Source organism: Andrena cerasifolii, chromosome 16 (genome assembly GCF_050908995.1).
Source record: "Andrena cerasifolii isolate SP2316 chromosome 16, iyAndCera1_principal, whole genome shotgun sequence".
NCBI lineage: Eukaryota > Metazoa > Arthropoda > Insecta > Hymenoptera > Andrenidae > Andrena > Andrena cerasifolii.
Window position 1 is genome coordinate 8,366,989 of NC_135133.1, and position 27,605 is coordinate 8,394,593.

General features: G+C 45.2%; 1 protein-coding gene across 5 annotated transcripts in view; it reads right to left on the reverse strand.

Moving 5' to 3' along the window:
- Fas2 (neural cell adhesion molecule fasciclin 2) overlaps positions 1 to 27,605 on the reverse strand; it is a 122,969-nt gene that overhangs the window by 6,213 nt on the left and 89,151 nt on the right. For 3 of the 5 annotated variants that reach the window (XM_076829096.1, XM_076829094.1, XM_076829097.1), the window contains exons 2-8: positions 25,467 to 25,632; positions 23,519 to 23,542; positions 18,739 to 18,908; positions 17,242 to 17,507; positions 15,527 to 16,586; positions 13,834 to 14,286; positions 523 to 654 (exon numbers count right to left, since the gene is read on the reverse strand). In XM_076829096.1, the coding sequence (XP_076685211.1) occupies positions 523 to 654; positions 13,834 to 14,286; positions 15,527 to 16,586; positions 17,242 to 17,507; positions 18,739 to 18,908; positions 23,519 to 23,542; positions 25,467 to 25,632 (2,271 nt within the window). Of the gene's footprint in view, positions 1 to 522; positions 655 to 11,681; positions 12,300 to 13,833; positions 14,287 to 15,526; positions 16,587 to 17,241; positions 17,508 to 18,738; positions 18,909 to 23,518; positions 23,543 to 25,466; positions 25,633 to 27,605 lie in introns of those variants that run through there. The other 2 variants (XM_076829098.1, XM_076829095.1) reach the window with 2 other exon arrangements.

Sequence of the window (27,605 nt, forward strand, 5' to 3'; positions counted from 1 at the left end):
GCGCCGCGGTCCCCAACGAATTTATGCCTCAATTTTAGATAAGTTTGCGTTGCAATTTTCAAGTGAATTTATGTTGCAGATAAGCTCGGTAAACGTTCGCTCAGATAAATGCGTGTTGAAACGTCTAATAAAATCGAAATTACGATTCGGGAGCGTGTAACGCCGATGTTTAAAATAGATTCACTTTTACAACATTGGATAAGTGTAATCTCTGTTGAATTTTTGCTGTCGCTTCGACAGATTTATTTAGAGCGGTGGCGCACTCGGGATTTAATCTTGGAGAGAGGCGAGTTGAACGGATAAAAATATTTTTAATGCAAATTCAGTGAAATTCATTCGGTGATTATTAAAATTTATTTACAGAATAAAATCTAGTTTTCTTTTCTTCTGACAAAGCCACCTCATTGGGGGGGTGCCAGGGCCCCGAGGCCCCCCTCCGGGTGCGCCACTGATTTCGAGACTTTGAGTGAATGAATTTTAGAACGTCGAGGCTATGGAAAATTGTAGAGGAAATATTCTCACCTGTTTTGTGCGCGCAACAGCAGATCACGTCGATCAGGATGATAATGATGAACAGCAACGCGATCACGATACCGATTATGGCTGCGCTGGATATCAGGGGTCCGTGATGATGAATCACAGTGGTGTCTATACCTTGAAGGACAAGAGGAACGTGTCAGAAAAGTATCTCCATGCAGACACGTGTTTGGTGCAATCCGTTAGTGCAAAAGCAGTACTGAACGATGTCTGGTGATGACAAAGGAAAGAATCATCGTCACTTCACGAACACGTTTAGGAATAGGAAACGCACTGGTAGGCTTTTTCTTACGAAGTCAATTTGAATAAGATAATTTGCAATCTTTTGGAACTGTCCTTTGAGGAGCAACGTACCTACACCTAGGACTAGAAAAATCAGACTGGACTTTGACCATTTCTTTTCCACTGGAAATATTCTTTAATTGAAAAATCTTCACGTGCATCTTAAAATGCATACTTTAATGTGATTTCACACCCTAAAACCACCCTATGGTACCAACAGAGAATAAGTTTCTCTTACGGATGAACTACTCTACTCTCTCAGAAAAGTTGCATAATTTTCTGAATTTTCGGGTTATTCAACTTCCCCTATAAGAAGTAAAGCGAATCTATTACTCGAGGCATCGTTACGATGGCCGTTCTATCGATCGACACCGCATCGGACATCACCAAACACGTTACGCGGACGATTAATTTTAGTCTCCTGAAAAGAAACAAGATCGGCGAGGGGGGGTTCTGGGGATGTGCCAAAAATCCGTTTTCATCAAAGCGTAGGACACGTAAAGAACCAAAACCAAAAGCCAACGAGTAGTACACGATGAAAGAAACGATCGTCGTCTATGAAGCAAGTAAAAGAAGCTTGTTAAACTAAACGGGTACACAAGTAGAAAGAAAAGGCGGTGCGCACAGTACGAAGCGCGAAAATATAGGTGTAACAAAAGCGACGGGAGAGTCTGATTTTCATTATTATTATTTTTTCTTTTCTTTCTCCTGTGGTACACGCAGAGAAGAGTAGGGGCTGGTGCTGAGAAGCTCAAGGAAGGGGGAAGAAAGCTCATTCGCTACCTTTCTCTCCCGATGTTAGTTTCTACGCGTCACTAGTCTAAATGTGCTACCTCCACACAGAAAGCCTTTCCTCTTGCACCGTGTGCCTTTTGCTCGCAACACGCACACATATACCACTTTCTCTCTCTCTCTTTCGTTCGCTCGCATTTTTGCTTGAAAAAGTCAACAGGGACTACTACGAATATATACTTAGCAGATGGTATGATACAACATTACACCGGCGTTCTCTTCTGATGTACTGAGCATATTTACCGTTTCGTTTGGAGCGTGTCGCATCCCGTCGTGTTTTTATCGCTCGTTTCTCTTTCGTTTTCATTAAACAGGTGAGCGGAAAATGAACGAGACGGCCGTTGAGAAGAAACCATGTCAAATTTATCTGTCTACTAGCTTGGGCGTTCGGTTCAGTGATCAACCCCTTAAGGCTCTTTCCCTCCAATCGTGAAAATCGAAAATATGTTTTATGCTATTTGCCAAAGTATAGTAAGGGTTCAGAAAATTTAGAAATTTAGAAATTTAGAAATGTAGAAATCTAGAAATGTAGAAATCTAGAAATGTAGAAATCTAGAAATGTAGAAATCTAGAAATTCAGAAATTTAGGACTTGAGAAATTTGGGACTTGAGAAATTCGGGACTTGAGAAATTCGGGACTTGAGAAATTCGGGACTTGAGAAATTCGGGACTTGAGAAATTCGGGACTTGAGAAATTCGGGACTTGAGAAATTCGGGACTTGAGAAATTCGGGACTTGAGAAATTCGGGACTTGAGAAATTCGGGACTTGAGAAATTCGGGACTTGAGAAATTCGGGACTTGAGAAATTCGGGACTTGAGAAATTGGGGACTTGAGAAATTCGGGACTTGAGAAATTCGGGACTTGAGAAATTCGGGAGTTGAGAAATATAGAAGTCCAAAAATTTAGGAGTTCCAAAATTTAGAAATTCAGAAATTTACGAATTTAGAAATTGTTGGTTAAGCTGAGGCACTGCCGTGTTAAGGATTTAAGTACCTAAAACACCTGATTCTCTTTCACACTTAATCAACACTCGCGTTCAATTTCAAATCCACTCAAATTCGCCTCTAATGTCAGCACAAGAATGCCTCGCGGAAACAATTTGAAAATGGCTTCTTCGCCGGCGGATTCACTGGTGTCTGGTGTTCCTTAAACACTCACATTATACATATATTTCCGTACTCATATTTACAATAAGTGTTCCACAGGGGAAACTGTACGCTTACCCTTGTCATAAATACGAACATTAGGCACTAGGCTAGCACATAATCCTTGCACGCGTGTAAATGGTTTCATCTTTCTCTCTCTCTCTATATATATAATATTTATATATACGTTTGTACATATACGTGTATATTGTATACAGATACAAGTGTTTACTCAATATATGTATATTCGTCGGAAATAAACGCGCGAAGACCGCGAATCTTTCAGACACGCCTGACCTACCCCCACGGTGAACGTGTTCCTCGCCTTCCTTTCCTCCCTGTTCCTCTTCCACGCCCCCTCCCCGCGAAGCAAAAAGGGAAACGAAGCACAAGCCCAAGACGGAGCGCACCGCCTCTTACTCGAGAATGTCGCGCGTTACGTTCGTTTTACATTCCATCCCTCGTTCACCCGTCGTCTGTCGGTTACACGTCGTAGCCGGAGTACATTGGAGACTGAGGAAACACGCGGATAAACGCTGCCGATGGTCGCTCGGAGCGCTATTAAAAGAAAGACACAACGAAGCGAACCCGTATCTCCTCGAGGGCTGCCATTGACAGGATCGTGCCGCAGCCGTTATCATCGTCGCGGCGCCGTTACGTGGGCGGACGCGAGGCGGTTGCCACGGACCGTGGAAAAATAACCTGCCGCGAAGCGCACGAGTGTATCGAAGAATAACACCCTCGACGAAGCGGGGGAAAAATTGCGAAAATGGAAACGCGACCGCGCTAACGAATTTCAAGAAACGATCCTCCCCGTGGAATTGCGCCCGATGTAATTGCGGAACGGACAGCGGGGCGGCCTTCCTTTTTTCGCTTTTAGCGAGAATAACTAGCCGGTGAAAAAGCAGCCGGCCACGTTAATGCCCCGACTCGTTCCAAGCTCGCTTTTAATTTCGTCATTTTTACCCGCCCCGATGGCGTTTCCCATTTTCACGCGACGATTCGACAGCGAAAATGGTAGCGAATGGGTCGCGAAAAATTCTCGGCGCCAACGACAGAGCTCCTCTGTGGAATTTCGAAATTTTTAACCGAGTCCTGATTGAAAGCCGGAAAATGGCCAAGAACGAACGAGCAGAGTCCACTTTTGTGTTACGGAAATGTGGCGCCACGATTTTCCTCCTTTTAGTAGTCGAGCGTTTTAAATATCATCCGTTGCGTTAGAGAATGAGATAAGAGAGATTCTGATAGGTACGCTGAGAATTTTCACGCTGACTGCTATAATTGTATAACACTTAAGCCGCGGGTTGCGTTATCGCGCCCTCGCGGCGCGGCGGCTAGAAAATCCGCGGTTGAATGCCACGTGCCCCCCTCGAAAATAGATTCACGGCTCTCGACATTGCACGGTGCACTTCATATCGCGAACGCCACCATCTACTAGCTCGCTCTTTCGCTCCTGCTTGATTCGAACCCCTCTTCGTTGGAGATGCACCTTCTATTTATAACGGGGGTTCTGTTTCGGAACGAAGAGAGTTCCTCGAATAAGCCCCTACTCACGGGCATCCCTGGTTTCTTTCTGAAACGCTGCACGAGAGTGTTGGCGCGGTGAAATTTCTACAGGCTGAATAAAATCAGGTGGTCGCTCGAGGTGGCATATTGCCGGAGAGAATTAATCCGGAAAAGAAAATTTCCCTGTGATTTTCATGCTACTGCGCACAGTGGCGTACCCAGAGGGGCCAAGGGGCTTTGAGAATAGAAAAGAGAACTGAATTTTATTGTTTAAATAGATTTTTATAATCACCTAATGAATTTTACTGAGTTTGCATTGAAAATATTTTTATCCGGTCAACTACTCGGCTCCCCTCGAGATTAAATCCTGAGTGCACCACTGATTGCACATCGCCAACTAACTAGCTTTGTTATCCCAGGTTGATGGGTAGCGGAAGTTCCAAATTAGTATCTAGAATTTTCCTCGTCCCAAGAATTTACGCTGTCGAACCCCTGAACGCGAAATTAATTTGTCTACTTCGGTGCTCTGTGTAGCATTTCAGCAATTGTTCCTCGTCTACGTCTATAAACGATTTGGTAATGACTTCCCCGGTACGAACACTTTCGCCCAACGCTGAATTTCCTCGTGTCTTCGACTACCAGCCTGGGATGCATCGCGGCGCCTCTTCAGCAGCCCATTTGCATCCCAGTCGAAATTATCACGTCGACGTCGGTCCCCGATCTCCCGACCCGAGTAATTTCGCCGGTACACTCTGGTTGTAGGTTGCAGAATTGCGAGCCTTCGCAGGGGAATGGGGGAGGATGACAGAGGGAGGGGACGGGGGAGGAAGTACAGGAGGTTTCAGATCGCACAGGTCTCCGCTATAAGTTCCAACGTCGGGTACCAGCCTTGAGAGTTTTAATTGCGTTAGAGGCGACCCATTATCCTCGGAGCTCCAGCGATTAATCTCGAAATCTGCCTTCTATCCCTGAGTTTACCCTTCGCTCCTAGACCGATGCCTGGGGCTGAGAGGCTGACGCGTTCACGTCGAGCAGAATAAACACTCGTGCCACTTCAGGGATTCCCTTCCCGCGAGAACTGTCGCGGATTCATCCCGCGTCCCGGATCGAATAATCGCGCGAATCGGTGGATAATCGATTGGACAAGGATCGCCTTTTGTTCGAGTAATTGTGTTGTCTCAACGAGCTGCGCGTTATTTCACGAGAGTACGCGGTCCTATCCACTGACGGATGTGTTCTTGAATTTATATTTTTATAGAGTGGCGACTGTGAGTTAGACACAGCTGATTTGCAATCGTATCTTTTATAATACTGAAAGTGCTTAGCATTGGAAATGAAAGAAGGTTTACAGCGATGCGATTATCTAGATCCCGCAGAATTGTTCTTTCTGAAATGAAGCGTGGAGGTTTCGTGGTACATAGTTAAGTAATTGAAAAAATACTTCAATACTTTCAGCTTGCAGTTTACCGAACTCAAGACATTTCAGAAATAAGCTCACTAACCATCGTCTACAGTTAATTTCCCATTAAACAGTCTAATCTCCAGTGGCGGATTTAAGGAAAAGGCCCAGGTGGCAAACCTTCCGAGGGGCCCAAATTTTCAGGAAATTGAAAAGCGAATTTTTAAAAAAAGTGCTCAGTTACAGAAAAGTACAGAAAAAAATAGTGTTCGGATAAAATCTTTTTTTTTTAAATGGGGTCCTAGGGGGCGTTTTGGGCATGGTCACATTTTTCGGGAAAATGAAAAGTTTACTAAAAACCGGCTAAGTGTAGAAAGAAATATAGCGTATTGATAAAATCATATTTTTTTGGAGACAGGGCCCTATGAGGGGCCTCCTGGGCAGGGGCCCAGGCAATTGCTCATCGGCCGCCCGTTAAATCCGCCACTGTGAATACCACGCACACATTACGAAAGACTACAGCTCGTCGACATCTATCATTCGTCGCATAATTCGGTAAAAACTCTTGCTTCCAAACCCCGCGAGCTGGTTCCCCGCTATAGGAACGCATTACCGCGCGAAAACACAGCGCTTCGCGGGGCTGGTCGCCAACGGTGTCCCTGGAGCAACGAATCAACGACAGGCCTCTCCAGTTTCCCTCGTTCTCGTCGACGTCGCGTAATTCCCGTGGAGCGTCCGCGACCGCGGGGTAAAAAAAAATGGCTAAGGGGTGTCCACGGTCCAAGCAATTCCGCCCGCCGAGTCTCTCTCCTCCCAAAAGCGATTTAACTCGGGTAAAATTGCATTAGGGCACGGTTGAATCGAATCCCGTTCGAATCGGAGTCTCGTGGACGTTCAGACGTGCTACAAATTAAGAGAGCTCTCCCTCCCGGAGAGGGGATGGCGTTCCCTCCTCCCCTTTGCCTCTCGTTCGACGGGCTTCGGCGGATCGATTCGAAAAAAGGAAAGGGTTCGCTGCTAGGAAGAGGCTCCAAGGACAGAAACACGATTTTGCCGTGCCCTGGGCTAGCTCTCCCAGCTTCCTCCGAAGCTATTGTCTTGTCGGCGTGAAGCATGCTTCACGCGCCGACGAGCACACGCTTTTCGGCGCGATCCCCCGTTCAAAAGCAGCCCCGAAGAAGAACGCTTCTCGCTTCAGTTGTCGACTACTATCGCGCCCCTCTGCACCGTTCACCGGAAGAGAGCTCGTGCCCCGCCGTCTTTTATCGCCGACCGAAGTCAGCGCCGCGATGACTTCTCGCTTTTATCCCGGACGGCCCGAGACCTCGATGGCGCTCCGATCCAGGGAACGCGGTTCAACGTCCACGTGCGGATTCCATGGTTCCCACAGAAGCGGAGGGGTATCGGCGAAGATTGCGCGAAGAGGGATTAAACGGAGCTCCCGGCGAGCTCGGTTTGTGCTTGCAGAGAACAGACCCTTGGGCGGCAAATAAGTCGTGTTTGGCTTGCCCAAGATCCCCGTGAACTCGAGATTTCGCGTGCTCTGTTATTGTCCTGGCGACGAGGATTGTGCTGCTGGTACCGAGATTTTGGATCCTCGCGGGGGAACGGAGGAATCAGGCGCGTGAGCGAGGAGAGAAGTAGCGATTCTGGAAATTCTGGAGCTTCTGTCATTTCTTTGGTCCGGTTTCTTAGATTAATGAATGGAAACGAGTGGACGAGTTTAATTGCGTAAACAGTGGAATGCTTTTGACAGAACTGGTTCGAGCAGAAGGAAACACCTCGGACATGAAATGGTTGATACGAAGACACTTTGTAATGCAGTAAAGGCAGTGAGAATTTTGTGCAACGTCTTATTCAGCTAACGAAGGCGATTTTCTTAGACAAAGGAACGTATGTATGTACAAAGCTCTTATTCTAGACAATTTAACAATAGACAAGCAGAATTGTTTCTCAACTTTCCCCTAGGGAACATTTATTTCCGAATCTGAAGATTCACGGTTTCTTTCGTAATTAACTCGATAAATCTAATAAGGTTTTTTTTTTTGATCTTCAACGAACACTCGAAGTTTAATTAATCCTATTGAGTATGGCGAAAGAAATTTTCCCTCCTGCTTCTAGGAACCACGGAACTTCTTCAGGCCACGGCAATGATTCTTCAGCTTTAATTACTAATTCACCGTGTTTTCGGTTCGGCCACCGTTTCGATGAACTCGCGAGATTCCTTGCTCTACTGATTCGTATAATACACTTAATACAGATCTCTCGGTCGTCGACTCTCGGCTATGGATCACAAAACGATAAAGAGCACGCTGCGCTCGTGTCTGTGTCTTCATTGTCGAGTCAGTGCACATGAGATATAACCATACGGTGCGTTTACATGAATCTGAAACGCGAAGCTACACGAGCGTTCATCACGCGACGGTTCAACTTCCAAGTGCCATTCATTTTCATAGAATGAACGAGGATTCTCTCACAGCACCAGGTGTATAGAAAACATGATAAAGTAAAGGCACCCTGGGCGCTGATTTCCTTGCGTCCGATATCGTGTGATTAGATATACAAGCGGGGGTGGAAATGAAATTTAAAATCGACGCTCCTGTGCACGCGCAGAAATCGCACGTGAGTTTCATAAAAATAAAATAGTACTTTCGTTATCAAATGTTCTTTGCACCACTGCAAATCATTCGTTGACTAATTAATACCGATTACTTAATTAACGAAAATGCTAACACGCACTTCCCCGCTTTACAAACTCAAATACCACGGAAGCTCTGAAAGATTCTTTGAAAACAGTCAACCCTTGTTCGAGGCATCCTCCCCATCGAAGCCCCGGAACGCCCGTGTAACCTCTTAATTACAATTTCCCTTACACCTAAACACTCAGACGCGGATGACTTCACACATCCATCCTCGATCACGGGGTCTCTCTCTACCGAACGAGTACAAGAAGGTACAGTTCGACGGATTGAGGGTCTCGCCGAACGGGGCACAGGCGAGCGGCGCTAATTGAAATAAAAAAAGAAGTAGACAAAGAACGGAAGGAAAAAAAAAACAGAGAGGGTGGAAAGGAAAAACTAAACCTGAAACGATACAAGCGCATGCCATGCGGTATAATCTAACATCTAAGAACCCAGGCAAGTGAGTGAAACGCGAGGGAGTCGAGGGTTCGACGACCCCGTCGCATTCGTTCGACGATGACACTCTTTTTCTGCCGATCGATACACGCTCAAGACACTTGTTCGAGTGTTAAATGACCGTTTGCGACGGAGTCCTCGTTCCTGCGAGCCCGCGCCCGGTCTCGTACGGAGCACCTATCGTCGCCTCCTCTCCGACCGAAAATTAGCAATTAATCGTGACGATAATACTAATGGTAATGACGATACGATGTACAATAGGTGACCATTATAGTCGGAGCAGAAGCAGTTCGCCTCTCGAGGCCACTGTGCAAGTATCCCCTCTACCCTCGCGCGCTCCTTAGCTCCGCCCACAAAGACACGGGAGACGGTAAGCGAGTCCACGTTTTCTGCGACGCAAAGGGGCCAACCAATTCCGCCCCGACCATAATCCATGACGTAATATCAGTGACGATAATAATTATAGTAAACGTAGCAGCTATGTACGCCGTAATAATACAATAATCGCAATAATAACGATAGAAATAACGATAATATTAATAATAATTAATCGTAATCATAACACACATCATGCGCACTAAACACGTAAATGGTCCAAGAGCTAATCAAGCAGGACTAAATGATGACTCAGTAGTAACAGTTTTCCCCAGAAACAAAGATAATAATAATCGTAATAAAGAGAATACAGACAAAAAAAAAAGGAGAGAAAAAAAATGTCGTCGTGCGATCGGTTGGAATGAACCGACGGCTAAAATAAAGAGACACTATGTTTATGCGCAAATCTAGATTGGATATAATTGTAAATCGGCGTGCTCCCGGTTCGTGCGGATGCTGCTTTCAGGTCGTCGCTTTCTCGCTGAACGAGATTCAATCGTTCCAGCACGGATCGTATCCTCGCGAGTGGAGCGTGTAATTAACGCGTCGGGACACGCGGGCAAGGCGTGATCTTAAGTTATCTGCGGTTCTTTGGCTCTGAAACGTATTCGCACGCGGACGAGACGCGCCCGTCAACGTAAATAAAAAAAAAAAAAGAAATAAAAAAAATCGGCAGACCCACAGAGAGTATATCGAGACCCTGAAACGCAGGCCGATATCCCCAGCTCGGACGAAAACGGATTCTTTTGTTTCACGGACAATCCGCGGTGGTCTTCACGTTTCAAGCGAAGATGGTTGCGAGGTGTAGTGTCGAATTTGAATTTCGATGTCTGTATCGCGAGATTCTGCTTATAACCCTCTTGTCGTTGTCTCTGAACCCTTCCTACATTAGCTACCCCCTCCCCCCTGTTCGTTGCGAAATTAGACCGCGAGAAAATTTCCCTCCAAAAATATTTGTACTCTACCGAGTGGCGAGAACTGCGCAAGTACCTCTAGCACCCACGAATCGAGTGAAGGGTGCCCCAGAATTGTCGGGCGAACTGTTATCTCGCGTGTTAAAGCAGATAGAAATGGCCTTTACCCCATTCTGTAATCTGCGGCTTCGGTTGGTGGAGGTGTGAGCAATCGAAGTGGGGGTGTTTGAATTTCACAGGTCTAACAAACACTTCGCTTTCCCGAGTTTTAAAATTTCATTGTAACTCGCAGGAAAATTAGGAGATATTTTAGAAGAAAAAACAATGACACAGAATTTAATTTCTCTGCTATGCCTGTGTCTGTGACCGGGTATCAACGTTTATTTTGAAAGTTCCAGGTAGCTAAGAACGTCGAGAGAGAGAGAGAGAGAGGTGGAAACGGCAGAAACCCTGCCGCGGTGTCGTGGCCATTTATGTACAATATTTATGATGGCGTAAGGACTGAAATAAGGGGAGAGTTTTGCCAGTAAACGAACCTTTGTCTCCTCCAGAACTCTGGAACACGTGGAAGGAAATTTTTAACGAGTTTTTCTTACTTAACCCCGCGATCTCTATTTCAAAGCAATACTTTAATATTTCAACCTGCCAAAATCCAACCCCCACACATCTTTAATTACCAATATCTCCACAACGAAGCCCCCACTTGCAAAGAGTTAAAGGACATTTCGACTGCTCCCAGCTCCTCGCAGCTCGTCACACAATCCCGCGACATCCCATACAGTAATTACACAGTACGTCTGCTTAATTTCCCCCTCGAAAACAGAGAAACCATACGCTTGCAACCCTCGTCGATGGCTCGAGATAACTCTTCCCTCCCTCTCCGCAGAGGAACGCGCTCTAAACACTAGGCATTTGGCAATTTAAGGCAGTAAGTGTCCCAGGCCCGCGCAAGCCTCTCACTGTACGCTAAAATAGACCCGCGGTGCACGCCACGGATGCATTCGGGCGCACCGGTGTGACGCCGCAACGGGAAGTCGCAGCGAAATGCAATAACTCGTACGGCAACCGAGCTCCTCGAATGGAAGCACATTATTTTCGCGAATGTACAAGGACCGATTGCAACGATCCGAGCCCCTCTCTCTCGCAGAATGCGCTCGCTGGGTCGAAAGAGATAAAAAAAGAAACAAAGGCTCGCGACAATCGTGGAATTGATACGCCGTAGTTCTAGTTCGGCGTTTCCATCCGAATTTCTCCGTATCTCGGTCTGCTTTTCACGAGCGAACGAGACGTGACACGCGCGCCACCAACGCCCCGGCAACGTGGCGAAATTATTCATACTGGCTCTACTGTTATTTACCTCGCCCCCCCCCTCCCACTGTATTTTTGCAAATATTTGCGATAGTTCGCGCCGCTGCGACGTTAACACCCGGATTTTCCTGGCCGAGAAACGAAAGCGTAGCGCCTCGCACCGCGTAGCAGAACGTACCCAGTACGTTTTGCTGACCGCTGGGGCGTTTTTGAACCTCCCCTTTTATCATTATAATTACGCTTCGCAGCTAGGCGGACTCCGGCGACGTCTTCGTTTTTTCCCCCCCCTTTCTCTCTCACTAGTACACGGAACCCCGCACTTATCCGCTAACGGAACGTTCTTTCCTCGTTTGTCCTCGGAATGTTGTGCACCGGTGTGTCTCTAATCGGCCCTCACTTTACAATATTCGGGAGCTGTGTGCGATATACCGCCGACGTGTTTCGGCTGACGCGAACGAGTCCACGTCACACACCACGCGAAACGCGGTCGAATGTTCGGATTGGGAAAACTCGGCGAACAACGGAAACGTACACACGGAGAAGTATCTTTGTCCATCTTATCCCGTGTGTGTGTGTGTGTGTGTGTATTTCTGGTGTGTGTCTCTGTGTAGCTCCCTCCCTCCCCAACCCTCCCCATGGAATTATGAATAATCTCGCATACCACTTCTATAAACGTGTACACTAACTGAAAGGATCTTTAGAGCTTGAACAGCGAGCGTTCCTGACGGTGATTTATTATTTTTCTTTTCTGTCTGTTTGCGTTTATTATTATTTTTTTTTTTGTATTCTTTAAATGGCTACGAATAGAATCGTTATTGCTGTAGCAATGGCGGTCACGGCGAGCTTGGGAGTACCTCCAGCGGAAGTATCTACATTGTAGTCCACATTGCGGCCCGTAGATTCTGAATGATAAAAAGTGACTTGTAGAAGGATCGTTGTGTCTTCAAGATTTTGTTTGAGGGAGGGGGTATTATCTAATGCCTAAGGTGCCCACCGACTGGCTACCGAGTTCATCTAAATCGCTTGTCTACAAGGGTCAAGGGGACTGAGGACTCTCTCTTGGTTCATGTGTTTTAGATCCACGTCGTGCTGTTTCTAGAGTGCCGTGAATATTCTTGCAAATTATTCTGGGCGGCTGGAAAGGAGGAGGGAGGCTCGAGGAAGGGAAAGGGGAAGAAAATAGACGAGGGTGTGTGCTCTGGGTCTGCTATAGTTGGGTCGCAAGATTTTGGCTGTTCAACGAGACTGGTTAAACTTCTTCGCTATCGATTTACCAATTCTGCATGTTAAATAGTGAGAAAGTCTGCAAAATATGAGTAGAATGGGTGTAACTTGATGGTGTTAAAAGTGGAAGAGAAAGAGGAGGATGGGCAGTTGTGAATAGGAAGTCAAAGACCTCGTGACAATTGGGCCTGGTTATGCAGAAAACTACCAACCCTCAATGATCTGAAACTGAGTGAATTTAGTTGGGAGATTTTAATTATTGAAGAAAAGCAGCTTTATTTCTATTGGATATATTTTATTCTTTATTATTGTTTCTACCTGTATAATTAATATTATTTCAAGTAGCTTTTGTTTTTTAAGCCTAAAATGGAATAATGGCTTGCTGGTTTTAATAATTGTATAATGTAAGAATTGATATTTGTTTGCAAAATAATTATCACAAGATTCTGGGATCCATACTGCGTTTAACTAATTTTTTGTCATTTTGAGGGCTGGTAGCTTTCTACATAAAGGCCCAATTTGGTCACGTGACCAACTGTGTATTTTCAAAAGGCACGTGGCAGGAGACAAGACTCTAAAAGCTAAGCTATGCTGTATGTGGCGGATAGAGGGGAAAGTGAAGCGACTTAGTGCACTATAACAGAAACATCATAACGTTTGAACGATAGAGCTCGTAAACCTATAAGCAACACACCGTTCGCCTCTTAAACATAGAAGAGCTGATGCGACGCACTAACTGAAAATCGATTAACAGCATCCGAAGTGACCCAGAATAGCCAACATCTCCTGGCTCGAATATAGCAGACCGTGACCTAAATGCAGGATATTCAAGCATAAAGAGAACGATCTAATCGGAGGAATCGGTGCGTGAATTTTGCAGGGATAGGATCCGCGGGACAGCCTCCCAGCGATCGGCAATAGCGCCGCCACGTGAACCGGCGACTGAACAACGAAATACCTCAATGACCCTTTTCCCTCCTCCTTGAGTGAACAAAATAGAGGCGAAGTAATTAAACGGTCTTTCTCGTAGAGTAAAAAAAAAAAAAAATAAAAGAATATACCAATCGGTGCAATAGCCTCGTGCACACATAATAACGTTTCAAAGAGAAATTACGATTTGAAAAAGGGCACTAATACCGACGGAGGCGGTCTTATAAGGTGATAGTTGCGTTATGAACGTTTCAGTGTTCGAAGGGATTTGAAGACACTTACCCCTTGCCGTTTTAAACTTCGCCAAGCCAGCCTTACTGAAACCCATCGCGTTGTGCGCCTTCAGCTCCACTTTGTAGAACGTGTCCGAGTCGAGGTTCTTCAGCCAGTGCCTCGTCCTGCCCTGCGTCTTGATGTCCTCCGTTCGGCAGGTGTCCTCCAGTACCTCCCAGTCGCCGGACACGCGTCTCGTCTGGCAGTACTTGATCTGGTACATGTCGATGGGCTCGCCGTTGTCGGCCGGTGCCAGCCACCCTAGCTCGTACTGATTGTTGAACATGGACAGATCGTATTCTGCTGATTGCGATATGATCTTCGGCTCGTTGGGGACGGTCGTTCCGGGCGTAGTCTCGCGGGAGGAGGCTCCCCAGTTGCCCAGGCCCACCTGGTTCCTCGCGGCGAAACGGAACTCGTACGGGGTCTGTGGCTTCAGGCCCTCGATCACGTAGAGGGAATCTGGGACAGAAGGTCGAACGTCGCAATGTGGGGAGTGGATTTGGTTTTATACAAAGTTTTCTGTGGCACCATTGCTATTAGAGGTCTGGGCTAGGACTAGGCTAGCTGCTATGATACACACGGCTCAAAGATATCCTACGAACTACCACAAATGCAGGGTGAACAGTGGGCCAACTTCACAGGCTCGGCATCTGCTTCAAAAACACTTCTACTGTTTCGCAAATAACCCAAGTAAGTGGATGATATTTGGGAAGTAGTGTAGAACTCTGCGCCGCCCATTTGTGGTAGTTGGAATGATACTTTTGAACAGACATCATGACTGTTATAAGAGAAATTTTAAAAGTTATGGTGCAAGAGTTAATACCTTTAATTATATGGTTTTGATTAGAAATAAGCATGAAGAACGATTTAAATTTTTTTGATTAGCGGTTATCATTATCGATGATTGGAACTTTATTTTGGTTATTATCGGCGGCAAATTTTTGTTTCTGGTTACATTCGATCATTGTTAATTATTGTTATTAACATTACTGATAATTAGTATTCACTGACAACATGGCAAAAAATGAATTAAAAAGCTTATATTTTTTATTGAGCAAAAAGACGTTATGAAAATGTATGAAACGAAGAATAGGATAAAAGATATTGTAGTACGATTTACCGTTTTTTGCTTAACAAAATATGTTTTATAATTATTTCTTTCGCATTGTTAACGAATACTAATTATCAGTAATGTTAATTACAATTGACAATGGTCGACTGTACCGTTATCGGCAACCAAAATTAAATTTCCGTTATCGATAATGGTTCCTGTTGGCTAAAAAACATTTCAATCATTCATAATGGTTAGTCGTAACCAGAGCAATTGAAAATTAAAATTTGTTAATCATTTAATTTGCGAAGTATCTTATGGATTCAATGATAATCGGCTTCCATTGAAATAAAAATCAATTTTTACTTAACGACATTTTAAAAAAAAATTTAAAATTCTATTATTTTAGATCTCTGCTCTTGAGCCTGTGCACTACTACTATTAGAGACCTAAGCTGGATACTATGATACTGTTCCTACCAGAGGTCTGTATTTCTCTCTGCATGGAACAAGCATGACCCACAAAGAATCGAAATATGAAACTTCATCTACTTGATCTACAATTGAACACGACACATGAAATATTCCAAAGATTCAAAGATCCACCGTACTAAATCTCTACATCCAAAGAGCAACCGGCATCACTCACCAACAGACCACGTTCTGTTCTTAGCCTCCATCCAAGTCCGCCCGTCCTCCCTGTACTGAACAGTGATGGTCCGCACCATCAGCTCAGGGTGCGTGGGTGGCGGCACGACGTCGAATCTGATCGTGGTCGCGGTGATCTCCGCCATTTTCGCTTGTATCACCTCCCCCGGTTTCGAGGCCTCCCTCAGCTCGATGTTGCGCTCCCTTGTGCCGTGCGTGTTGGATGCGATGCACTTGTACGTGGCGTAGTACCGCCTGTCCAGCGGTACGATCATCAGGGTGGAGAGGGGCCCGTTGCCCAGCTGCTTGATCATCGCGTCGTTGTCGATCTTCTGGTCCCCGCGCATGGTCCAGCGGATGGTCGCGTTCGGTATGCTCTCGGCGATGCAGCTGATGTTCACGGGCCTCTGCTCCCAGGACCACACGGTGGTGTTGGGCATGGAGTCGAACGACGGAGGAAACTCGACGATCAGGTGGCCGCTCCTGCGCGCCTCGCCACCGGGGTTCTGGGCAATGCACTCGTACAGCCCGTCGTTCGATCGCATGCTCTCGTGGATCGTCAGCGTGCCGACTGTCTCGCCGGAGTTGTCGTCGGCGGCGTTCGTCAGGATTATCCTGTCGTCCTCGGGCTGGGCGCCCTTCACGTACGGCTTCTCCAGGGTGTGCTTCCTGAAGGTGACTTGCGGCGGTGGGCGGCCGAATGCCTTGCAAACCAAGCTTACCTCCTTCTCCTGCACCACGCTGTCGTTCAGGAACTCCATGATCTTCGGCTTCACTATCACGTTCACCGCGATATTCATGTTCTCCGAGCCGGCCGCGTTCGTGGCGGTGCACTGGTACTCGCCGGCGTCGTCCCGGTTCGCGTTGCTGATCGTCAGCGTGCCCATGTCAGCGTCCACCCCGAAGCGATCCGCGTTGGATAGATTCTGCTGGGTCAGGGACTTCACCCAGGTGAACTTCGGGGGCGGTTTACCGTGGGCTTTGCACTTTATGCTCGCGTCTTCCCCCTCGATTATGTCCACGGGACTGGGCAGATCCTCCACCGTGGGACGTATGTGGACCTGTTAAATGAAATACAAACGTGCTCTGATAGACGCTGCGGCGACGGGGAATGGAATTGGGAGTAATTGGTGGACGCAATTGTGGTTGGGGCTTGAGGAGAGCCTGTGTCAATTGGGAGGTGAGAGTACCTTGCATATGGAGACTGTTTTGTTGCTGTTTGGGAATTTAGTAGTAAATAAATGTGTGGCTACAGTGTTTTGACTTTTCGTGTACTAGTTGCAAAAGATTTTTGAACGTTCTGCACTTTTCTATGCGTATTTCAATGAAGGCTAGTTGCACAGAAAGGGATAGTTAAGTGCTCGATAGATTAATCAAATTACGTCACAAAACGTAATCCCTCATCGCCGAGGGGAATATAATCACTCGGCGAACAACGTTGTCGCCATGTCGGACTGAAGCATTTAAAGCATTTAAAACTCGAGACCAGACAGTAAAACGTTCCAACGACTGCATTAATTAATTCCTCGCGACGGTGCAATTCTAGGATTCCTACTAACGATCGCTCATTAATCTTGCAATCCGTTGTAAGGGTAATCTAAAAAATAAATGATACATCGAATCCAGGAGGAGCGCAGAAAAAGTCGCTGTATTATTCGGCGTGCTGTATTATTCTCGTCGATGAATGTTAAGGTGGATGCAAGGCTGAATACGTACCTCAACGCGAATAGGTCGCTCTTTGAGCTCACCGGTTGTCAACACCGACGCACGACAAGTGTAGATCCCGTCGTCGGATTCTTGGACGTTCTTGATCGTCAACGCATACGTGTCTATAATGTAGTGGTCGTTGGTCTTAATTAATTCACCGTTGTACAGCCAGTCGACGGAGGGCGAAGGCCTTGCCCGTACTTTGCACACAATCGGAAAGTCCTCTCCCAGAATAGGGTATTGATTGGTCGGTGCATTGTCCCAAGTGATCGCAACTGCGAAACAGTAATTACTCTTCATAGGTACTTCTCGTCGTCGCCCTTCTTTACAGGCTGTTTCTCTAATTCTACTTGCAGGGCTTTTGTAAATATATTCACAATACCTTTGAGTACTGAACGGTGGATGGTCTTACAAGGAAATTAAAACTTGATTTCAGAGTATAAATAAAATTACTGCTAGAACCAGAGTTGGGTATTAAATAACAGATCAATTAAAAGTTACTTTAACTTTAGATTATTTTACGGATACAGTTCATTTTTTCAATCGTCGAGCATTCCGACATTAGCGTTGAATAAGTTTTTCGAGTTTTACTTTCACTTTAGCTTTAATTGTAATTTTAACTTTAACTTTACCTTTGAAGTTAATTTTAACCTTAATTTCCACTTTAACCTTAACTCGGCGGCTCGAATGCGCGCCAGAAAATTATTCGACGTCGAATAAAGTTAAAGTTCTGGCACTTTTAGAGCAGTAAAGGAGCGAAGATTGGCCAAGAGACAGGCCGAAGGGGAAACGGGCCGTTCGTGGTCAGACACACTTTGAAAGCAACGAGATAGAAGCTGTGTTTCCTCGTATGTAATTCTGCATACGTGGAATGTTACAAATATTGCTTTAAGTAGATGAGATTCAGATTAATTAGAGCTTTCATAGCAAACGCGAGTGTAGTGGCAATTAAAAATTTCAAGTTAAACCGGCGTTCTTCCTCTTAAGAGGAATGTAAAACGTACTCTTTTGTATGCAGTACGAAGAGCACTTCTTTTGTATGCAACGCAAAGTTTCAGAGGGAAATTACGCTGCCGTTGTTAATACCTCCGTGAAACCCACTATATGACATTATTTTCTCATACTCTATAATCCCGCACCACTTCGCATTAGGTCATACACCCTCCTTTCAACATTTCTGTTCATTCTCCTACCGCCTCCAGAAATTTTCCTAAATTCACGCGACTCGGCGAGAGTCAATGAACCAGCAAAAGATTAAAACTTTATAAAGTAAAGGTTTCCAAAGATGCCTTAAAGCTTCATTGAGATAGATGCAATCAGTAAACTGAACGGATTTCCTTAAGAGGAGACGACAATCTTTTTCAAAGTCGTAAGCTTGCTTCCTCTAAGCTTCTTTTCGTATTTCAAGTTGGAAATTCGAGGATCCGGTTTATCTCATAAATTTTGTCACGAATGCCCAGTGAAAGTTTGACAAAGCGTGGCTGGATCGCAGAAATTTTCTCTTACCTATGGTGTCGATCGTCACAGACTTCTCCAGGAACACCGAATTCGCGTAAGTGGCTTTGCACGTGTACTTCCCGGCCTGCTCCTCTTGCAGGGAGTTGAAGAACAAAGAGAGGGTGTTGGCGTGGTGCAGCTCGGTGTACATCGGTGGCTTCGAATGGCCTGGGAACGTGCTACAGGAAATAATTGGAAAATTATTCGAGCGCTCACTTTTGCCAGCCACACAAACGTATCTACGCACTATGGTGATGAGTCGAGTGTTCGGGTCGAGTGTGACAGGGGGCAATCGAACATCCCTCGGCCCAATATTTCGCCAGTATTACATTCGCCGAAATACAATGAAGAATCAATAGAAAGCACCTTCTACTCCCCGCTGTAATCAGCTGCCAAGAGCAGCAATTGCAAAGATTCAACTATCCCCAAAAATGCTTCGATCAATCTCCTTCCCAATACAGCTATCAAACCCAAAATATGACTTTTCCCTCGCAAACATTCCCAACCCAAATTGCTAAAAATTCTGGAATCGCGTCGCTCTTCGATCGAGACCAGCCTGCCACATGAAACGCATAAATCCTTCGAAGTAACCAATTCTAACGCGAAACATCGGGCCGATATCCGTGAAATATCGTTACGACAGAGAAGGCTTTGGGCTGGGGGGGATGAACACGGTGCGCTGCGTCGAATTCGGATCGATAGTGTTGGATTGCTGGTAGAGATCGACCGACCTTAATTCGACGTAAGAGCGAGCCTCGATCCTCGAGGCAGGTCGGGCCTCGGATGCTTCCATCTGGATCGCAACCTACCAATGGACCAACATTTCCACGGATTGCGTCGGGGAAGGGGCGGGGAACGACACGGTGTAAATGAGACACATTCACGCGAATCCACGCAATTTAACAACGGCGCAGCGTTACGAGATGCTGAGGCGGATAAGGTCCAGTGGTAGGATGCTGAATCGCGCGGTTAATGAATAGTATCGCGGCGACCGATGCGAATTCGAGCACGGCCACGTCAGCGATGGCTTAATGGGCCCTTTCGGGCCAGGGGACGCGATCGAAACTGGTGATCTAATAGAGAAAAAGGGAGCGGTTGCTGGCTGCGGCTGAATCATCGGGTTCCAGGTATGGTTAATTGTAGTTACGATCGGGGAGAACGGTGTGGCCGACTCGTAGGCGCCACTTACGTGTGTAGCTGTTGGGTGCTTGGTTACTTCGTACTTCCTTTTTTTAACGAGGAATGTTTGAAATTTTAGTACATGGATGGTAGGTATGAGTAGAATATAGGCATGTTGAAATATAGAGGGTGATTCGTCGAAGTATGCCAACTAAATTACTTGCAAATTCTTTGTTATATGAGAAAATGGTTAAAATAAAAGTTTTACGGTATCTAGGGGGGCACACACTGTAATAATTATAAAATACACTTGTATTGATTGGAACGGACAACATTTAGAGCATTCCTTACATTCAAAATTATTTAAAGAATATCTTAGTAATTATTAGTTTTTGGACGCGTAGACTCTAATAGATTTTTACTCAGCTTTCAACGTTCTTTCTAATTGCAGGGTCAAATTTTATTCATTACGATTAAAAGAGTGAAGGCGACCTTCATATTTCGATAAAAAAGCAAAATAGCTAAAATCTAATTATTACATTGTGTGCTCTCCTTAATACCATACAACTTTTGGTTGAACCATTTCCTAATATAACAAAGAATTTACAAGTAATTTAGGTGGCACACTTAGGTGAATCACCGTGTATGATATTCAAAATTGTCAAATTCAGTTGTCTTGTTTAGGAATTCAAGATTGTAGTGAATCTACGAAAAAGTTTCTATGTGAAATCATGTTAGGAATATTCTTCGCAAAATATATATTTGAAGAATTAAAGCACCAAAGCGTTATGACTACTCAACAATTCCTCATAAACCGAAACTTAATATACGCCTCCCTGCATCCACGACTGCAAGTAGTATAACCTAACAGAGTCAGCCACAGCACTCGATCCCTAAAAACGTGAATTTCGCAATCCTATATACAGGGCCGTCCTGTAACCATTGGTACAAGCACAAGGGTAGTGATTTTACATAAAAAGATAAGTCCAAAGTGTGGAATAAAATTTTTAGATATCGCGCTTCGATTTTTGAAAATTGGCTTTTAATTTTAGCAGAGTACACGTGCACCGAGGTACCGAAGCTGCTGCATGCGTACCTAGCTGTAATTCAAAGTCAATTTTCTAGACAACTAAGTGAGTTGTGACAAAATTTAATTTTCCACTTTTTATTTATTGTTTCATGTAGAATCACCACACCTCCGCTTATACCGCCGCATAGTGGGACGAACTGCAATTTTTTGTGTCAAAATAGTAGAAGTTTTGATGGAAATAAGATAATGGGACGAATCTTTTTCGGGGTTAAAGATAAAATGTTGCAGAATAAGGCAAAATTATTGAAAAAGTCTGAGAAACAAGTTTTGACCTTGAAAATCTATGTCAAACTTGACATTTTTTAAGAAAATTGCGATTTTCCGTTATAATATATGGTTGAAGTTTTTTCTTGACTTGTTATACATCATTTCCTATAGATTTTAACGCGACGAATTCAAATCTACCTGCAGAATTTGACTCGCGCTTCAGGATTCTTTGTCATAGATTTTCAAAGTCAAACTTTCTCATACGTTTTCAATATTTCTCCCTTATTCTGCAACATCTTACCTTTGGCCTCGAAAAGGATTCATCCCTCTATCTTATTTCTATAAAAAATTCTGCGATTTTGACACAAAGATGTGCAATGTGTCCCACTGTGCGCCGGTTACGGGCCGCCAAGTACAAACGCCGCAAATCCAGCAACGTGAAATGAAAGTCGGAACGCTTTACGAACAATTACGACATATGAACAGAATGCACGTTATGTACAGTGATGTGTCAGGGAGGGCTGGAACGATCCCAGCCGTGTGACGCGATATGGTGGCGCAGTGGAGCGATGATAACAGTGTTAGTCCGTCGATTATGCAACGATACTACTCCCTTTCCTTCCGTCTCGGAATCGGAGCAGCCTCTAAGTACAATTAATGAAACGGTGCTCGGGAACGGCGCGGCCGGTGTTCGCCGTTGAATTTATCGGCCATTACTCTCCCGCGACGAGAGCGGACATAATTATGCAAATCGCTCGGGGCCCGCGTAATCGGGCAAACACGCGAGCCGACGAATCGAGCTGCCGAGGTTAACGCTCGTTAGATTGTTTGACCGGGCGGTTAAATATTTGCAAGACAGGCACCACGATATGTTGTTTATTAATCGGAGCGGATCTCTCGTCATCGAGCAGACTAACACGGGGGTAGAAAACATCCACGATCCATGAACATATGACGATGGGCTCTCCTTGGTCCAAAGGGCTGCGCGCGGTGCCGCGTATCGATTTGCAATGAAATTTCGCAGGTATGTTCAAAACAATAGATTCACATTTCGTTATTAATCGTTTGTGGGACAAGTCCAGGTGAATACCGAATAAGTTAGACTCCAAGCTATGTTTGCTATTTCAGTGAACTGACATGATGAAACCAGAGTTGGGCATTAGCTAAATAAAAAATTATTTAATAACGGGTCAAATAAAAGTCAGTTGCACTTTCGAGTATTTGACGAATAGAGTCAATTTTTTTGTTCGACGAGAATTTATTTGACGTATAAAGCTAATTTTTTTATTCAACGAGAATTTATTTCACGAATAAAGTTAATTTTTTTATTTATCAAATGATTTCAAATTCAGGGTGGAATGCATTTTTCAAACTTAACTTTAACTTTAATTTTAACTGTACCTGTAACTTTAACTCGGCGCCTCCAATGCACGTCAGAAAATTGTTCGACGTTGAATAAAGTAAATGTTAAAGTTAAAGTTACAGTTACAGTTAAAGTTAAAGTTAATATTGAAAAATTTATTCACCGCTGAAGTTGAAACGCTAAACGAATAAAAAATTAACTTTATTCGTCGAGTAAATTTAACCCGGGCCACCTTTATCGACAAATGCCGAATAATTTTGTAACGTTTATTAGTTACTGGAAAATTGATTTAATTAAAAATTTGCCCGTCTCTGGCCCGAAATAATATATCCCCGAGCTAACCATGTTATTAATTACCTCTTCAGAAATGTCACAGCAATACAGACAGAAGATTCGATTACTATCAATACTTAACACTTCTGCTTAATTTTCCCTCGACCTGCTTGCGATTCCATTCAAACCGATCCGCAACATTCCGCCCAGCCCCCCGTCGTAGGGGTACGAAAATATCTACACGAGGGGTAAGGGAGGGGGCGCCTAATTGCCAGGGGACGGCCGTTGTGTCATTGAATGGCGCCTTCACAGCGCGTCCGAGCATCCTTTACCGTCTATTTTAACCAAGCGCCCTCCCCACGGCTTTCTTGCTCGAACGCCAAGGTACACCGCGCGGCGTTTAACGTCCAAATACAACGGGAAGTCAGTTTACCGGCTGGGAGGCGGAAAACTTTCTCGAACAGCTTAATGAGCAACGCTTAGTTCGCGGAACAATCGGCCGGGCCTGCAGCAATTAAGACCTCCCCGTACAGAGGCTGTACCAGGCGTAAATCAGCCGCTGGATGGTGATGGTGCTGATGGTAAATGAGAGGGGGATACAAGAAAAACAGTTGTCTAAGTTGGATAGAGAAACTAAAGTGAACTAATGGTACATCGCAGAAAACATAGGGTAGGGGACTCTGCACGACACACTACGGTTGCGTGTAAAGTCTTGAATTCAGTTTTGTTATACTCGCCTTTCGATCGGTAAGACGACTAGTCTGTGTGCAAAACAAGTGACAGAAATTCGTTAAATTAGTGCTTGGGTGTTGGCTCGTGTCCTACTTGTGTGTAATACAAAAGTGACACGCGCGTCTGCGTATATATTATACCGCACGCGTCTCTTTGCCTGCGTTTTTTAATTATCCGCTAAAAGCTGCTCTGGTATCGTTAAAAAAATCAGATGAAAAAAAGACAGCTCAAAAGCGTGAACACCCCTGGCCCTCGTATATCCCCGTCTGGCTGGACCCGCGCGTTTGTTTGCCCCGCCGCGATGCACATTTTTGCGCTCCTCTCGGTCGAGGCGAAGGCTTGAATTATGGCTGGCAACTGTGCCGTGTGTTATTGCAAATCTGAAGGGTTTAATAAATCAGCGGGTCTCTTTGTTACGCGGACGGGCGCTCGCGCGGAAAGTTACGATATTTAGCGCGTGTCGTCGGCGCCGCGAAGAAGCACTCGCTGACCTGTAAACGCTGAGCGGCGGACTCGAGCAGGGGCGTTAAAAAATTTACGAGTATATTCTATTTCAAATTGTTGCGTCGGTTGTAAATATTCGAGGGAGCCATCCATCCGCCGAGCTCCGAAGCGTAGCGTGCTTGTAAATATTCCAGGCACCCTTGATAGATATCCCCCAGCGCGACGACAGGAAAGCAACCTCAATTCGCGAGTAATGACGAGCCATTTTCGATCCATACAAACGATTCCCGGTACCGCTAGAAGCCACTTGTCACACTTTCGCCGTGAATGTGTCAAGCCGCTTGCGACGGAAGAAAGTTATTCCCCTTTAAGCAGCGTTTAACAATTAAACACCCCCGTCTCGACGAATCGATCTCCCCGGATAATGAAACAAAAAAGTTACAAGTCACAGTCCTCTACTATCGCATCAACTCAATTTCGGTCCCGTTTAGACATCCTAAAGCGCGCTGTTCCTTTAGAAACTATTACACAAACCCGAACATCCGGTCGAATTGGTCCCGCCAGGCAGGGGTAGCACGGGGCGAGGGGCGTCAAGGATGCGCCAGCAAGTCGCAGCAGTTAAGGGGGTATACCCGTTTGAACCCTCGGAAAATGTATACATTTTGTGGATTTTTTTACAAGTCAACGGTTTGATGCAGATTTCCCGTTTTTTAACTATGTTTACATAGTATTATGAACTACTTATAAAAAAAGTTTCAGTTAAAAAACTATTGTTTTTCGGAAGTTACGGATACATGTCCGAAAGTCTCTCGATTTTAGCCGGCTAAACGGTGGCCCTAAAAACTCGCGCTACGTTCAACCAATTTACTTCAAATTTTGCATGCAGAATCATAATAAGATTCCACATCGTCCAACGAAGGCGATTTTGAAAATTTTGAAAAATAAAGAAATGGTGAGAGATCAAAGGTAAAGTTAAATTTTGCTAAGAGAAAAATCCACCTTCTTCCTTTATAAATAATAAACGGGGAATCGAAATAAAAAAAGCCTTCGTTGGACGATGCGGAATCTTATTATGATTCTGCATGCAAAATTTGAAGTGAATTGGTTGAACGTAGCGCGAGTTTTTAGGGCCACCGTTTAGCCGTCTAAAATCGAGAGACTTTCGGACATGTATCCGTAACTTCCGAAAAACAATAGTTTTTTAACTGAAACTTTTTTTATAAGTAGTTCATAATACTATGTAAACATAGTTAAAAAACGGGAAATCTGCATCAAACCGTTGACTTGTAAAAAAATCCACAAAATGTATACATTTTCCGAGGGTTCAAACGGGTATACCCCCTTAAGGTCTGCGCGCATATATCCGTTCCGTGTCAGTTCCGTATCCGTCGCCGGAAGAAGAGAGGCGTAGAGGGTCTCTTCTTCTTACCACTGGCACGACGGATACGGGACGGATATGTGTGCGCAGACCTTTAAGGATCTAACAGTCTATCCCGTCGATCTACTCACTTCAGGGACTCGATCACACGATTCTGTGGATCGAGCCATTGCATGTCGCTGATGAGCTTCGTGTCGTCGACCTTTGGCTTGCACGTCAGGAGGATGCTGGACCCGATTGGCTTCGTCTGCGTCTCCCCATTAGGCAGGATCTCCAAGGAAGCTTCGTCCGCGTAAGCTGCAAGCAGAATCGAGACGTGACCGCTCGTTACATTGACACGAAACGGATAGTTAGACGGGCACGATCGAAGGGGAAAGGAGAACGGGGGGCCCTTTCCTGCCGGGGCCCGGCCGAGCGGCCCCGGGTAATTGCACGTAATTCCCTAATAGCGAGCGACGATCACGTCGCGTCCCTGGAAACTGTTCCGACATTTTTACAGACACTCGAGACGCGTGCACGCTCGCGCCAAGTCACGAAACCGGCGGCCTGCATGCATCCGGGGGATCGTCACCGTCCTCCTATCCTTGAGGATTTCGATGCTCGCGCGGATCACCTGTTAACTCGCCGCGATGACTCAACTTGTTTGAAAATGCCTTCGCGCTGTATGGGGCAAGGTGGTCCCGTAAGCACGGGCGTATAAAAAGAGGTACAAGGTGGCGCGGGATTGCGTCGTGTGGGGGATTTTCTGCGAGCTAAAGAGGCAATTTGGGGTTGGTCGTTTTTGAGTAGCTAAATGGCGTTTCTGGTTGGGAGTTAGGTAAGGGGAGGTGCCCAACTTGGACGCGTGAAAAGCATAGGTTTCATTGAAAAAAATAAACAAAATTTCTTCTTTTAATCTTCGAGAGGTATACAATAAATGCCGTTATTCAGATTTTCCATTGACTTCAACTTCTGTTGAGTATTTAAATGAAAAAAATTGCTAAACAAAATCTCCAATTGTCATGCGTCCAAGATGACACCTCCCCTTAATCAGTTATATAATTATGGAACGAGGGTGCGAGGGGGTAGTGAACATATTAGTAAACGTAGATTTTTTTAGATTTTTAATGCCCCGCTGTCTTATTGTTTTTTTGGCACTATTTTACTAAACAGTTAGTTACATTTCTATTTAATATTTTCTGTGGCACGTTGCATGATTTAATGCGATGTATCTCCCTCCACATTTTTGCTGCGTGTTTCATATTTCCCCGGTACTTTTTTCCATATTTGATGTTTCCCCATGTTTCATATTTCTCCCGCACTTTTTTCCACATTTTATATTCCCTCCATATTTTCCCCACGTTTCGCGTTTCCTCCGAATATTTTTGTTTCGCAGATGCGACGCCGTGCAATTCTTCTTTTATATCGGTATCGTTCCATTTCCATTTGCCCGCGGAGATTGAAACCACGCGAACTTTCATTTCACAATCAGATGCGCGCGGTAAACGCATCCAGCGGCACGTTATTTTCGCATAATTGACATATCGATTCGAAGTCCCGCCAGCCGAAGCTCATGGTTATCGCAGCCACCTTCGACAACTGTTATTTCATACTTGCGAGCACCGCTTATTTATCGCAATATCATAAACAGAGCCACAAGCTTTATTGGCGATAAGACGCTGAATCACGCCAGCGAGGCGGAGAACTTCAGAAAAAACCGCGCTGCACAATCACAGTCTCTACAATTAGCTTCTTCCTCCACAAATTACAGGCCAGTAAAATGAAAGTCCTGCTCAAAACACATTCATCCATCTATGCTCGCGAACTAATGTTAAATGCCATCGCGGCATAATCATACGAATCTGTCCTACTTTCTCACAAAGAAATAGCATAGCGAGCGAAGCACAAGAAGAAAAACAAAAGAGAATGAAACAAAGTAACGTGCCTACAGCAGGGGCAGAAGAAACATCTGACTCACGTTCCAAGATACCGTATCAACGTCATGTATCGTCCACGGTGACTAACTAATGCTTCCAACTTGCAAACTCCAATCACGCCATCTTAATTCCACCAATTCGTAGTACCAAAACTGGCTAAACGATCGACTACCCCCGCAGGTATCTAAAATCTGGCATATCTAAAATCAGACAACATTCCTAGAACCCAACGAGATCCCTCGGATCTTATGCAGCAAGTGAGCCCCGGCGGAACGACCAAGTAAACGAGTCGGTGGCGAACTCGCAGAACCACCTACAACCCTGCAGTTCTCGCGGACGGCAGAGTGACACGAG